The sequence below is a fragment of the Danio rerio genome, chromosome 19 (assembly GCF_052040795.2).
Source record: "Danio rerio strain M-AB ecotype USA chromosome 19, GRCz13ab, whole genome shotgun sequence".
Taxonomy (NCBI): Eukaryota; Metazoa; Chordata; class Actinopteri; order Cypriniformes; family Danionidae; genus Danio; species Danio rerio.
The window spans coordinates 22,909,741-22,925,268 of record NC_141039.2 but is presented as its reverse complement, the minus strand read 5'-3'; the positions used below and the strand labels follow the sequence as shown (position 1 = coordinate 22,925,268).

At 37.1% G+C, this 15,528-nt stretch overlaps 1 protein-coding gene across 19 annotated transcripts in view; it reads right to left on the bottom strand.

Moving 5' to 3' along the window:
* The window catches only part of LOC147832543 (uncharacterized), a 442,200-nt gene extending 428,528 nt beyond the window's left edge, over nucleotides 1-13,672 (bottom strand). For 9 of the 19 annotated variants that reach the window (XR_015516716.1, XR_015516717.1, XR_015516715.1 and 6 more), the window contains exons 1-2: nucleotides 8,453-8,943; nucleotides 7,518-7,641 (exon numbers count right to left, since the gene is read on the bottom strand). Coding sequence is in view for 7 of the 19 variants with exons in the window: in XM_087295666.1 (XP_087151792.1) it covers nucleotides 7,518-7,641; nucleotides 8,453-8,529 (201 nt within the window). In the remaining 12 variants the exon portion in view is untranslated. Of the gene's footprint in view, nucleotides 1-7,517; nucleotides 7,642-7,762; nucleotides 8,344-8,452; nucleotides 8,944-13,173 lie in introns of those variants that run through there. The other 10 variants (XR_015516724.1, XR_015516721.1, XR_015516719.1 and 7 more) reach the window with 4 other exon arrangements.
* Nucleotides 13,673-15,528: the final 1,856 nt, after the last annotated feature.

The window sequence follows — 15,528 nt, the reverse complement described above, 5'->3', positions numbered from 1 at the left end:
GCCGCACAATGGATGACACACGCGCACGCGCTTGACAAGCAAGAACTTCCATTTTAATTATATACCTTTTCCTCATCTTTTAATTGCTGTTGTTAATCAGTCATTAACTTCTACCGCCCCCCTCCCGAGCCCGAATCCTAAATCTACACGCAACGTCTCTCGCAGCTCAATAAATCCCTGAGCGCCCCTCCCCGCGCCGCCTCCAACGTGTAATTTCATTTATTTTTAAAACTGTCATTTTTCCAAACAGAGGTATTTGTTATTTGTTCCAAAGGGCTTGACAGTAAGGGGATTTTAATCATAACTTGCATTAAATTATCAGTCTCCGGATCTGTCAAGGGGATAAATTCAAGACGACGTTAAAGACGCCGCTATTGAGTAATTGTGTTCTGGGCAACACTAATATTACCACTGACTGATTCCAAACAATGGTGATTGAGCTATAGGGCTATTTGCCTTTCACCCTCCCTCGATAATTCCAACCTGTCCGAAAAGCCAAAGGACTCAATATGAGTACAGATACAGGGGTGACAATAGGCCTATTTGTCTCTCCTCCCTCTGAAAAGAAGCAGATGTTTCTGGAGGAACCGACTACTGGAGTAACATGCACTTTCATCGGGGGTGGGAGTGGCGGGCTGATATGATATGACAGACAGGGCCGAGACGGCTTGACAACAACAGGAAGGGCTGGGAAAAAGATCTCAATGCGCCGCGCCATGCGGGGCGATCGAGGACCCCTGCGACAAAGCGTCAACAAATGAACTTTTATTGACTGCGCCGACGCCGTCGAAAATCATAATGGAAAGCTGTGGCATATTTACACAGACCTGGAACATCCAAGCGCTTCTTAATATTGTTATTCAACCCATACGCATCACAGTATAGAGCTAACCGATAATTACAATCTATGAGCTGGCGGCACGGCCATGACAACAGTACTTAAGTCTTGTTAATATAGGGTGTCTTTTCTGGCCCTCATGGCAGATTGCGCGCGAAGCCACTTCCTCCTATGTTGTGAAAGAATATGAATAATACGCCACTAACAATTAGCACTGTCAGGATACCGAAACAGAAATTGATTATCAGTTTGGGCGTCATATCCGCTGATTATCCTCGCTCGGGTTGAGAAGATCAAGCGTTATCCACAAAGTTTGGAGCAGATAAACGAAAATATTTACATTGTGTCGCCGCTGTTGAGGAATCTGCTCGCTGAGTCCGGGGGAGGGACCCAGAAACCCTGAGAAACAGATATGTGGCGTCTAGACAAATTATAACCTCATCTGTTTTGCCTAATGAATTATGCAAAAAGGGGACCTGGCTTGGGCTCGGCTAAAAGTAAATATTTAATATTCATCCTCGCAGTCTGAAATTACAAAACACTTTGCACTGCTAAATGTTTCTCCACCCTGGCGAAATTGCCCATTTTGGCCAATTTGGTTTATGCGTCGGAAGACGCTGATTTGGATGTATCGCGCTTTTAAAGCCGGCCCGCTTGGTGAGACTCTTTTTGTTGTACAGTAACCACAAATAAATGGCTTTCACAATTAGAGGTTTAAATAATGCAATGGCTCATGCTCAGTCCTAAGCAGGATTCCAATGAGCTTTCTAATGCATGTAATGATTAAGTGTAATTCAAATACCAACTGTGTTGTTCAAAATCTGACAGGCAATAATTTGCTCTATTATATTGTGCCATTTAATTGCCTGCTACCGACAACCTCTGACGTGCCATGAAGCAATGATTTACAATTACTCCAGCAGTAAAGATCAGGGGATGACAATATAATCATCTACGCAGAGATCCCTTCTCATCTGCCACAACTAGTGAGGCAAGTAAAAATAGTTTGGAGCTTGTAGTTTTAACTCCACTCTATTTGAGGATTAGGAGATATTACAGCTGCGGAGGACGTTTAACAATAGCAGTTGTGTTAAGAGCTGGCTGAGGCGAGTCAAGATGTCGCTTTGCTGTCAGGGACAGGCCTCACGCGCCGACCGAAGGACATTATTGTTGGGGGTAAAGCGTTACAGATGTCGGAGTTTAATCTAAATGAGGAAACGCCAAGCAGAAGATCAAGCAACAGACTCTGTACGCCCATCCATCCTCTTATGAACTCCATAAGACTTTATTACCATATAAATGATAAAGGATAACATAAGAGGGGGAAATAAAAATGGCAATAATTGCACTTTCCCGTGTTGCGGTCTGATGTAAAAGTCCCGAAAAAGGACAAAATAAGCAAATCGACGGCCTCCAACAAAGTTAAGTATCCTGCCCTAATTTGAGCACGGAATTATGGAAAAACAAGTTTACTCCATATTAAACCAATGTTTCACAGCATTTAAGGAGCTGATACATAATTTAGCGCTTACAAAAACGAGCACAGCATGTTGGGGAGGAGGGGGGGTGTTGGCGAGGGGGGTCCTTAGAGGGAAGGCAAGGCTGCTGAGTGCACTGCCTGTTTAAAAATGATGGAGGAGAACAGGGGATTCTCATTAAGTGGCTTCACTCCACCCCGAGCAGCAGACACTAGAGAGAATGCAGACAAAATCACAGGCTCGTGTTTCCCCATTAAATATGAAGGATTGTGCAATATGTGCAGGCAGGCAGTTTGCCGGGGTCAGCCGTCGCACTCTTTCTGCTGTTTCTGCAGGTCATGTCATGATGACCGACTTTACCCCGCGTTCAATCAGTTCCTTGTGTTTTAGGAGATGGGGCAGGAAAATAATAACACGAGGCAGGGGGACTTTTAATGAGGACAAATTAGACTTGGGCAGCAGAGAGCTGCGAGGGACGACAAGTTTTATTACATGACCTACATGGAGAGAACGTTTTTCAAATGCGGCGAACTCATTGACAGGACGATCGGCCTCAATTTCAACTTTGTTTCATGTCGAAATCAGGCAAAACTACTAAAGAAAAGTCTTTCCGCTACTTCCCAACACCATTTGGTGTGCACAAAAGTAATAGGACACTTTTGAGCTGGTATGAAAACAACAAGTTTCTTTGAAATCAACTTAACTGGTGTCAAGTAAATTAAGTTTATAATTAAACTAAATGAACTGCCGTGTCAACGCTATAGACATGTTCCACAATCCTTTCGAACTTAAATTATGTTTTACAAAATATTTTAATTGGAAAGTGCACTGATTTATTAAAAACATTCTTTCATAAAGGCAAAGGAACAACTTGTAAGTTTCTAATTCACACATATTTTGTAAAATAAACTACAGTCTTTATATACATCAACAAAATATCATGACTTCCATTGTGTGAACACTCTTTTGTGCTCTACAGAAGAACACACACATTCAGCATCATTCATACTTTGACAAATCACAGATCCCAAATCAGCTGCCCACCTTATAACCGCAGTGAACCGAGAGCCGAAACCGATCCCAAAGCGGGTCGTGGAAGTGCAGCTCCGCGATCGTTCACCAGCACTACTTGACATGGCTTTTACTTTGATCTCCCCTGTCTCCGATTCATTGGCTGCCGACTTCACTGACTCCAATCTGACCCAGATAAAGACTCTGACCTTTCCGACCAACTCCATTACATGCAGCTGTACTGGATACAAGCTCTTAAACGACTGCGGTTTAAATGTGGCCATTACTGGAGCCGGTGTCTGCAAAGATTTCATTGTCACAGCCCGGCAAAAGAGAAGATGGCCACACAAAATGACTCTTGACCTTCATTTACATTCGTTAATCAAATGTCACGCGGAGCCTGTGTGTTATCAGCGAGTCTGCGTCTATCTCCAGAAATGATTTGTGCTTTCAAACAGGTAAACAGAAGGATTCTGCTAGCCCTAGTGCTAAAGATATACGCCAAAATAAGATTTAGTAGCGTTAGCTTCACTGATTTGAAACACAAGATACAGGTAGGATGAGATTTATTCAGTTCATTAAGAAAAAAAGGAAGCCTGAATCTAATTAGGAACCTTATAAAGCACACCGCCAAAATGGGAAGGAAAAAAACTAAGTTTCAAATCAAGTGACCGCTGCCATTTTGTCATATATAAATAACGCGGAAGCTCACAACGTATTCGTTCCAATAGAATAAGCATGTCATGAACGGCACAGCTAATGACCTGAGCGCTACATTTTGCATTCTAATTCATTCAGCACCTAATTGTGAGTGGACACCACAGTTAGCCGCCCTCTCTCTCTCCCTCTCCTCGACTCTCCCCAGACTGCAGAGAAGCCCGGCTCAGAAAGGTCAAAATGGCCGGCATTAATCAGATCGCCATATCCACAACCCCTCCCCGCCATCGTTACTGTGCTAATCACTCTGGGTTTGGTTGCAGAGAGGTTTACTCCTAATTATTGTCATTAATAAATCAGACGAGTCAGGCTGTCGGGATGAAAGAGAGGCCGTCCCTGCTTGCCATCCATCAGAGAGGCAGAGTGCAGGAGAGTCCAGTCATTAAGAAGCCTTTGAGACACGCGGCCGCATTGGGGACTCGGCGGCTCAGACAATAACACCACTAACTTTTTCATCAACCTGTGGCTTCAGCAACCAACCAGAAGACGACGGTCACAGGAAATCATCAGTCACGTACAAAGGAGCGACTTAAAATAAAGGAAGGAGATGCTGCAGAAAGCAGGGCACTGTGGGATTTCGCCAAAGCAACTGTTGTGTGCATTATGTAGAGAGACTGTCGCATCCACATGTCTGAAAACACACCAGAAACCTGGATTTTTTGTTTTTTTAATTAAAAATGAGTTTCAATATTTGAAAAATGTTTAACTAACGTTGTTACGTAACAGAAACAACACATTTTTGTTTATGCAAATGATGCAAAACAGAAGCATTTCTTCAGTGTTGAACCGATACAATGTTTTACATTAGGATTTTATAAGCTTTATTAACAATTTAAAATTGTTTAAAATATCTAGAATAGCTGAATGTACAGATATTTCTATATTGTATTATTTTTGAAGCAATCAGGGCTGCACAAAATATCATTTCAGCATCGATATCGCATTATGCACGTCTGCAATAGTCAAATCACAGAATATGCATTGTTGAGCTTATAATTGAACAGAAGCCATAATTAAAAAAAATAACATTTGCAGAGTTTAACAATAGAGTAAAAGTCATCTGCATGTATTTTTAAGGCCTGTGATTGTAGATTCCATTAGTAACTTTAATAAATATTAATTTTATTTAAATATTTATACAAAGAAGACTACACAGTGCTATTTTACATGATTATTCAATTTTAAAACCATGAAGCAATCTTTATTTTACTTTTATGTTTGCTCCATTGTTTTTATTTACTCTTTAAAGCGTTTATTATATTTTATGCATTATTCAAACCCAGAATAATCCCAAATCAATTTAAATTAATAGATTCTTTTTACATAGAGCTATTGAAAGGCTGTTTTTTTAATTTCAAGAACGGAAAGAACGGACTTGCAATCTTGTGAAGACTGGTCTTGCCAGATCACCTCGAATGAACGAACTCAGGAGGCCGCGAGAACAGAGAACGTGTCCTGTGAGAAATGAGATGCTGCATTCTTCCTGATGGTCACGTGACCTTCATGCATTTTTAATGTAAAATTATTTAAACATTACAGCATTCACACAACAATTATTATGTTTCCCCTTTTTGAAAATATATACTTTGCATAAAGATTTATATATAAATATAATATATGTTGCACAATATAAATAAAACAGATTTTAATACGAATTTCAGCAAATAAACACCCTTAATGTGTGTATTCCTTTATTAAGATTTTCATGGAAATGTTTATATTCACCCTTTCATTTAATGGAATAAGATATACCTCTGAACTTTAATAATAAACCCAATAAAATAAAATGATGCCCTTCTTACCTCTAGTAGCAATGACTTGTGGGATTTCAAGAGAGAGTTTGGTGCTCAACCCTGCATCCACGCATCCTCGATATCAAGAACACATCCGGGAACTTTCCCGTGTTCTCCAATCTTGCAGTCTTAAGTTTTGGAACTGAACTTTGGCAGTTAATGATGACGTTACACAAGAACACAAGGACGCAAGATCGCTGAAAAACGCATATTGAAAAACAGCCAAGCTATCTAGTGAAATTATATTCATATGGCAATATATATTGCAGAAAAACAAAATACTGCAATGTCTTATTTTTCCAATATCCTGCAACCCTAATTTGAAATGTTGAATGATTATCATTGCATAGTTTATAATAACATTTAAACCATTTAAAATGAATAATATTCAAAAAGGTGTAAAAGATTTTTACATCAGTTAATACATTAAATACAAATAAACAACAATTAGCTATATATTTGTTACGATATCTTTTAATTTGTTAACATCTGCTAATAAACAGCTGTTTATTACAATCTCATGTCAGCTCAGTTCCGTGGATATTTACTAAAACATTTAAAATTAAAATGTCACATTTGTCAATGTTGGTATAAACATTAGTTAAGGCTAATAGAAGCATTGTTTAACTAACGTTAACAAACAGGACATTGTTATGTTATATTTACTTTTAAATAAATAAATGAATGCTTCTATTAAACAAAGTTGCTATAATAAATTGATCTTTTTATTTCCTATTAATCTCAGAATAAGGTGAAATGTTTCTTAAGCAATAAAAAAGCCATATTTTATAAAAATCACTATTAAGACATTTCTGCTGGAAAATCAACTTTCCCATAACAGCATTTAATTACATTTTAGAACATTAAAGGATAAAAGAAATGTAATATTTGTTCACAATGCAGTTTTATAAAGTGTGCATAATTTATAATTAGGATCCTTGCTAATGACGATGATATAGACGTGCAGTTTATTCACAGATGCCATCTACTGTAAATTCATCACGTTCCAGTTCATTAGGCTCTGAATAGAAACATCCACTCAAAACCCATGCAGCCATCAATACAAATAAGTGTGCTTGTTTTAAAACGCACACAGACACACACGCTTGCTCTGTTACCATGAGTGTTGAGGACACCAGCTAAAGCTTGCTGTATATCAGTGTGTGTGTGTGTGTGCTTCCCATGCCGCGGGCAGAGAGAGATGGAGAGAGACGTGGCATCGCGCTGCCATCACATCTCATCAAATTAAGGAAGTCCATTCCACTTAAACGAGTTCTGTGAATCTAAAATCGACCATTAATGCAGTGTCATGTTAAATTAATACTGTCATCTAAATTACTGGTATGAATCTTTCACATTTGAAATGAGACCAAGAATGACTTATTCATTCTCTGCTATCTCCTCTGATGTCATCCCCATTAAACATAACCAGGCGAGCTGTCTTGGCCTAATTGTATTAGAGTGTTAGGGGAGTGTTAGGCTGTTCAGAAATCATCATTTAGTATGCTGATCAACGGCTTTGGTGAACTGAATAATATCTGAAATGAGTCGCGCTACGAGGCATGCTGCAACTGACAACACATGAGAGAGAGACATCAAGGAGATATGAACGCCGGACGGTATGTCTGCATCAATTTGATACAGCCAAAAGAAGAGAAACGACTGGTTTTGAGTGCCTACCATGTGTCGTGCCAATCTGACATCAACATGACTCGACGCCTGAGAGGTTTCATGACCACAAGCCTTGGCATCTCTTCGGCAGCAAAACAAAGTCTTCAAAGTCTGATGGAAATGGTTGACTTCACTGAAAGGAAAAGGGCAAACACTGCTAAAAAACTTTTCAAAATTCAGATTTTTTCTCCTTCTTCTTCTTTTTATTAATGTGTAAGAGAGACAAGCTAATGTAATCTGGTAATGAGCCAGACCTCATAAAACTAGTGGACCTCAACTCCCTCCTTCAGTTTTATGGAGGCTGGCTGCAGGTGAGACTGGTCCTGATTTACTGTCTGTTCCGTACCGAACATCTCATGTTAGATGGACAAAAACACAGTGAAGCGTGTGGTTTTGTGATTGAAGTTTAAATTAAAATTAAAATACAAATGGCTCATTGGTTATCTTTGCATTATGAGCCACATAAACAATACTGACGTCAACATGCTAATAAAGCTTTCTGCAAAATTCACAACTAAATAGCTGACTCCATTTTAACTCGAGAAAGAAACTTAACTTGAATGTGAACTGGAATGTCAGGAAATAAACAATATGAATAATAAAGAAATAAATCAAAGCAGTAAAGCATTATGGGTAAACTAATTCACCCTGAAGCAGTCTAAAATGCTTTTAAATCAGACCCATAAAGTTTTGTCTATCTGTATTAAAATTGCATGACGTTCGTTTTTCAAACATACAACGTTATTTAAATATACTGGTGTATTTCGCTGAACTTTCATTGGACTAACAGTTAAATATTTAATTTTACCTCAGTTCATTTATATGCAACTGAAATGTATTTTAAAAGGCGTTCACAAACATTTAATTTCTGAAAAGAAAACACATTTGTATTCTTACAATGTTTGTAATGTTTCAAAAACATATCTTCAAATTCGACGTCTTACCTGTTCTGTCGACCTGGAGCATCAGCAGAAGTTAAATTATCGGTCAAAAGTTTGGTCAAAAGCCGATGATTTTTCATGTTAACCAGTTTAATTCCAGAATACAATCAGTTATTGAACCTGGGGGCATTCAAATACTAAAATTAGCTGTGATGTGACGCTAATCGTCATCAAGTAATTTAATTGTACAAGATCTTTTAAACATAATATAGCCTATTTCGATATTACTTTAAGGATTTGTCAGTTTTGTAGTACGTTATGTTGTTGTATATTGGCAGAATATGCTACTAAATTAATCAAGTAATTAAAGAACGAGGTTTGGCTTCAACATTTCAAGCCCGAGTGAAACCCTGCAGGCTAGACATTGAAAACCGCATGGAATGAAATCCAAAAACAACATGGGCGTTTGTCTCCATCTAGTGGTGAAAATGAAAAGGGGGGAAAAGTTCTTGTGTTTTAAGTGCACTCCAAATGCTGCTCTAACCTTTCCAAATAAATAAATACGGTAAATAAATAAGCTTTCCGTTGTCCAGGTCCATCAACATTGCAACATTGGACGATATTAGCTCAATAATTTCCTGTATTTTTGCATTTATAAGGAAATATATATTTACCTTGTATGTGTGAATTTTTGTCTGTTTAAATTTGTATAATCCTTTACAATTATTTATTTGTTTATTAACCCTTTAACAACTTTAGTAATCCTTTAAAAAACAGCCAAAAATAATATTATATTTGAAAAATAGTGTTTATGGTAAAATAATTTGGATTATTAGTCCAGATTTAATTTGGGGACTTCAAAACTCGCTACATTTTAGTTGTGATTAATCTATATCTCTCTGATTGGCTGTTGCCAAGTTTAAAAAGTGTGGAGTGTGCATGTTCTCCCTGCCTTCGCGTGGATTTCCTCCGGGTGCTCCGGTTTCCCCCACAGTCCAAAGACATGTGGTACAGGTGAATTGGGTAGGCTAAATTGTCCGTAGTGTGTGAATGTGTGTGTGTGGATGTTTCCCAGAGATGGGTTGCGGCTGGAAGGGCATCCGCTGCGTAAAAACTTGCTGGATAAGTTGGCGGTTCATTCCGCTGTGGCGACCCCGAATTAATAAAGGGACTAAGCCGACAAGAAAATGAATGAATGAATTTTTGACCCTTTGTCCTACCCATAACCAGTGTTGGCTAAGTTACTTAAAGTGGTTAATTATTAACTACATAATTGTAATTGTGTTTGAGATACTTTTTTAATTACTAAAAAATAATTTAATCTCCCAATCAGTAATAAATTACTTGACTCAAAAGCATAAACAATATAAAAAAAACATAAAAACATGCTATTTTTGATTTTTTTTAAGTAACACAATGTAAACTAGTAAAACAGCATTCAGTTAAAACATAAAAATGCACAAAAAGTTCAACATAATATGTATCAAACATAAAATGTTTCAATGCAATGTCTGTATATTTTACACAGAGCCTACCATATATTGTCATTACGTGCTTAATTCATTGTTTCTTAAAATAGCTAAATGTACAATGTTTATTTCGCTAGCACACATTATACCCAAATATGTGCAGAGGGTTACATTTTTGAGAACCGAGAAATATGTACCCTGGACCACGTCTTCTTACAGTTTTTGTTTTCACAAAGAGGTGGCGTGGTGGCGCAGTCGCCTCACAGCAAAAAGGTCACTGGTTCGAGCCTCGGCTGGGCCAGTTGGCGTTTCTTTGTGGTGTTTGCATGTTCTCTTTTGCGTGGGTTTCCTCCAGGTGCTCCAGTTTCCCCCACAAGTCCAAAGACATGCGCTCTAAGTGAATTGGGTAAGCAAAATTGTCCGTAGTGTATGTGTGTGAATGAGAGTGTATTGCTGTTTCCCAGTGATGGGTTGCAGCTGGAAGGGCATTCCGCTGTAGCGACTCCTGATTAATAAAGGGACTAAGCCGAAAAGAAAATGAATGAATGAATGAATAAAATTCACTGGAGTGCGCTGTGTGCATTTTTTGATAATCTCAATTACGGTACTGGGGCATATTCATATATGTGCCTTGTTTTGTAAATCCACCAGAGGTCACTGTTTACATTTCTGCCAATTTCTACATCCTTCTTACGCACATTTGTGAGAGAAGCCAGTCAGCTTGTTGCCATGTATAAAATGTCAGCTTGATATCAGCTGATGTGATAACTAGCACCATTCATGGCGAGCTACAGAGCAAACCAGTCAGGTCCATTATTTAAAACGATTATCAATTGAAGTCAAAATTATTAGTGCTCCTGAGATTTTTTTTTATAAACAAATATTTCCCAAATGATGTTTAACAGAGCAAGGAATTTTAAAAGTATTTCCTCTAATATTTTTTCTTCTGAAGAAAGGCTTATTTGTTTTATTTTGGCTAGAATAAAAGCAGGTTTACATATTTTGAAACCCATTTTAAGGTCAATGTTATTAGCCTCCTTAAGCAATATATTTTTTGATTGTCTGCAGAAGAAAATACTATTAAACAATGACTTGCATAATTACCCTAATAAAGCCTTTGAATCGCACTTTGAATCTGAAAGCTTTTTTTTAAAATATCTAGTAAAATATAATATACTGTCATCATAGCAAAGATAAAATAAAGCAGTTATTAGAAATGAGTTATTAAAACTATTATGTTCAGAAATAAAAAATTATTTCCATTAAACAGAAATTGGAGAGGAAAGGGTTGCTAATATTCAGGAGGGCTAATTATTCAGACTTAACAGCATATTTACAGTTATTTTCCTCCCTGCAAAGGAAAGTTAAATAAATACAAATACAAATATATATATATATATATATATATATATATATATATATATATATATATATATATATATATATATATATATATATATATATATATATATATATATATATAAGCAAACTGTGCTTTAATCATCTTCACTTTAAGAAAAACACTTTAGATACAGTCAAGGGCAGTGAGGGATTTTCTCCATTTGTTGTTTGATTAATGATAAAAACAATTATTGTGCGCTGTCGATTTAATGGTTTCTCTTTCACATGTCTTTTAATTCTCAATTAATTTGTTTATTACACAAATGAGGGTTAATATGAATAATCACTAAACACCATGTTTTGACACCTATTTGATCATTAAAGCACTCACGTTAAGATGACTTTAGATGTGTGCGCTCTGCTCATCTCAGTGTGCAAATGAAAACGAATGCTGACCGCATGCTTCTGACTGTGTGTGCGCGCTGCAAACACAGAAGTATGCGGTCTTCCAAACTTTTAAGAGCAACAAATGTGTACAACTGGAAAGAGGGCAGTATATGATGCAATAATCGTTTATCTCGATTAATGGTTTTTTATAATCGTAAGAAGCCAAAATCGAAATCGGATTTTCAATTAATTGCACAGCCCTAGCAAGCAGTCATATGTACTGGCAAGTCCATTTTTCTCAGTTCTCAAAAATTTGCCCTGGGCAAATCACAATGAGCCTGAGTTGACAATTAATCAGAGAAAGTTAATCCTCTGAAATGAACTGTAAATTTTGTTTATGTTTTATTATCTGTTAATGTTTAACTTTTATCAAAATCTGACTATTTGTGTTTGCTTTAGAATTGGAGTCCTTCTCTGATGAAATCAGTTTTGAGGCTTGGGAGAAATACGCTTAGCCAGGCCCCTCCAATCGTTAGTTTGCTGTTAGTGAAAGATGAGAAGAAGAGCACAAAAATAAAAACCCACCCCCTACTCAATATTCAGTAAGTCTACAGCATTTTCCAGTTCATGCTGACTTAAAGAATTTATATACCTTCTTTATATGTGACCTAATTTATTTCATTAATTTTTTACAACGAAATAAAAATTGTTTATACAATATATACACTCACCGGCCATCTTATTAGGTTAGAATGTGAAAGAAAGGTGATTTAAGTGACTTTGAATGTAGCATGGTTGTTGGTGCTAAAGGGGCCTGATCTGAGTAACATGCCATGTCATGAAGCACAAATCATGTCTGACTGGCTTCATAAGTTCATGAATGAGTTCACTGTATTTAAATGGCCTCCACAGTCACCTGATCTCAATCCAATGGAGCGCCTTTGGGATGTGGTAAAACGGGAGATTTGCATCATGGATGTGCAGCCCATAAACCTGCAGCAAATGCATGATGCTATCATGTCAATATGGACCAAAATTATTCCAAGGTATTTCCAGTACCTTGTTGAATCTATGCCAGGAGAGATTAGGGCAGTTCTGAAGGCAAAAGGGAGGTGTACCTAATAAAGTGACCAGTGAGTGTAGTTTTGAGGTAATTTCTGATTTTATTGGTGCTTAATCATGTGCAATCGTCTTGATAAATATAACATTTAGTAAAAACAATCTAAATATTCTGCATTTGTATAACAAAAAAAATACTTCTTTGAATTGATTGATGTATACAGAAAGGTTTAATCTATTGACTGCACAAGGCAATTCTAAGTACTCAAATTATCTAAAAATTAAAAGTAATCCTTTGCTTTATTTTTCAGCAAATAAGTAATTAAAACAGCAGTTACTAAGTCACTCATTACACCTTTATGTACCTTTCCTCTGCTACAAAAAAAGTGTATTCCTTGACATAGAAGAGCAATAGTTGCACAAGCAAACAATAACTCTCAAGCCAGCAAAGACTATTGCTCAACGATACATTAATCTTGATAAACATCAAACCTCCAAAAGCCAATTTTAGATCCTAAACAGGCCTACCTGCGTTTGCTGTGAGGTCGGACATTCTTGAACCAGTAAAGACCTGATGAAATATGGCGCTGCTTCTCACAGCGAGGCCTGGTAAACAGTTTCCTATTCAAATTCTCCTGCTCTGCAACTCTTCCCTACTGACAGCCTTTGCCACAGGCCAAGATCTCTCACAAAAGCCCATGTGCATTTCAACATGGAAATAAAAAATGTCAGATGCACTGAAACTGTTCTGAACACCAGCAGAATAGAGGGAGAGACGTTGAAAAAAAATCTTAAGGGCAGAGATAGGCTGTCTGGTCACATTTACAGAGCGGCTGTCATGGAAAAATAGCGCCACCAGACAAGTTTGTCTATTTGGATTCATCTACCTCGGCTGGCTGTGGTTGCACCGTTCCTGGGGCCATGAAGGAGGTGGTACGGGATACAAATGTGACCTAGCGCTCATAGAGGGCAGAACCACCAGCCTGCTGTCAGTCCACCTGTGAGCATCAGACATCAACACACACATAAATAGACGTCTCACCCTGCACGTGTGCTAGCTTACATGAAGAGCTGAGGAAATATAGGATGTCAAATGTAAAGGATGTCAAATGATAAAGGGGGTTATATATTGTTGAACTCACAATTATTAACCCTTCAGTGATTTTTTTTTCTTAAAATGATGTTTTACAGGGCAAGGGAACTTTCACAGTATTTCCATAATATTTTTTTCTTCTTATGAAAATTTTGCTTGTTTCATTTTGGCTAGAATGAAAGCAGTTTAGTTTCTAAAATACTTTAAAAACCATTTGAAGGTCAATATTATTAGCCTTCTTAAGCAATATTTTTTTGAAAAGTGTACAGAACAAACCACTATTATACAATGTCTTGCCTGATTAAGTCTTTAAATGTCACTTTAAGCTGAATACTAGTATACTGAAAAATAAATCTGACTATTTGTGTTTGCTTTAGAATTGGAGTCCTTCTCTTATGAAATCAGTTTTAAGGGTTGGGAGAAATATACTTAGCCAGGCCCCTCCAATTGTTAGTTTGCTGTTAGTAAAAGATGAGAAGAAGAGCACAAAAATAAAATCCCACCCCCTACTCAATATTCAGTTTCAGTTGAAAGTATGTCATCTTACTTGGATAAAAGTCTACAGCATTTTCCAGTTCACACTGACTTTAACAATTTATTTACCTTCTTTATATGTGACCTAATTTATTTCATTTTTTTTTTTACAACAAAATAAAAATTGTTTATACAATATATACACTCACCGGCCACTTTATTAGGTTAGAATGTGGAAGAAAGGTGATTTAAGTGACTTTGAACGTAGCAAGGTTGTTGGTGCTAGAAGGGCCTGATCTGAGTAACATGCCATGTCATGAAGCACAAATCATGTCTGACTGGTTTCATAAGTTCATGAATGAGTTCACTGTATTTAAATGGCCTCCATCCAATGGAGCGCCTTTGGGATGTGGTAAAACGGGAGATTTGCATCATGGATGTGCAGCCCACAAATCTGCAGCAAATGCATAATGCTATCATGTCAATATGGACCCAAATTATTCCAAGGTATTTCCAGTACCTTGTTGAAATATACGTCTCACCCTGCACGTGTGCTAGCTTAGATGAGCGCTGAGGAAATATAGGATGTCAAATGTAAAGGATGTCAAATGCTTGTGCCCCCACCAGTGCCGATACACAGCCATATCGCACTGCTGCTAATGTGATATTGCGTTTATACAACAGTTTGACAGCATAATTGTGTATATAAAAACAAAGTCAAACATGGAGAGACTCAAAAACCCTTTTGTACTGTATGAGGAACTACTTTCTTCCGCGTTGGATTCAAATCATAAGCTGACAGTTAAACAGCTGAGCAAGCATCTTTTAAACTTTTTTTAAAACTTCTTTTAAATCATGTAAACTTCTGTGGTTCTTTGATCTGTAGTGTCTGTTTTTTGCTGGCTGTATGTGGGCGGAGTAATACACAAAGGGTATATATATTTATTTATACAACAGTTCTGTCTGTATAAATATTATTTACTTAATTTAATAATGGATTCACTTCATACAATTTGTCGTTTGCACATTCATCACATTTCATTTGCCATTTCTCAATAATGAACAGATTTAAAGCAGACTTGAAATCAGACACAGAGTTTTACGCTCTGCTGACTCTAGAGTTTCTTTAGCTGTTTTATCTGCCCGTTCATTTCCAATAAATCCCATAAAAAAATCTAACTCTTCATTCTTTAAAAAGTCAAAAACTTTTTTTCTACAATGCTGAAAATTATAGGATGATCAGTCTTAGAACTTACAAAAGTGATTATATTTAAATAAATAAATCATACATTTTTTGTTGACTAATAGGTCAAGCT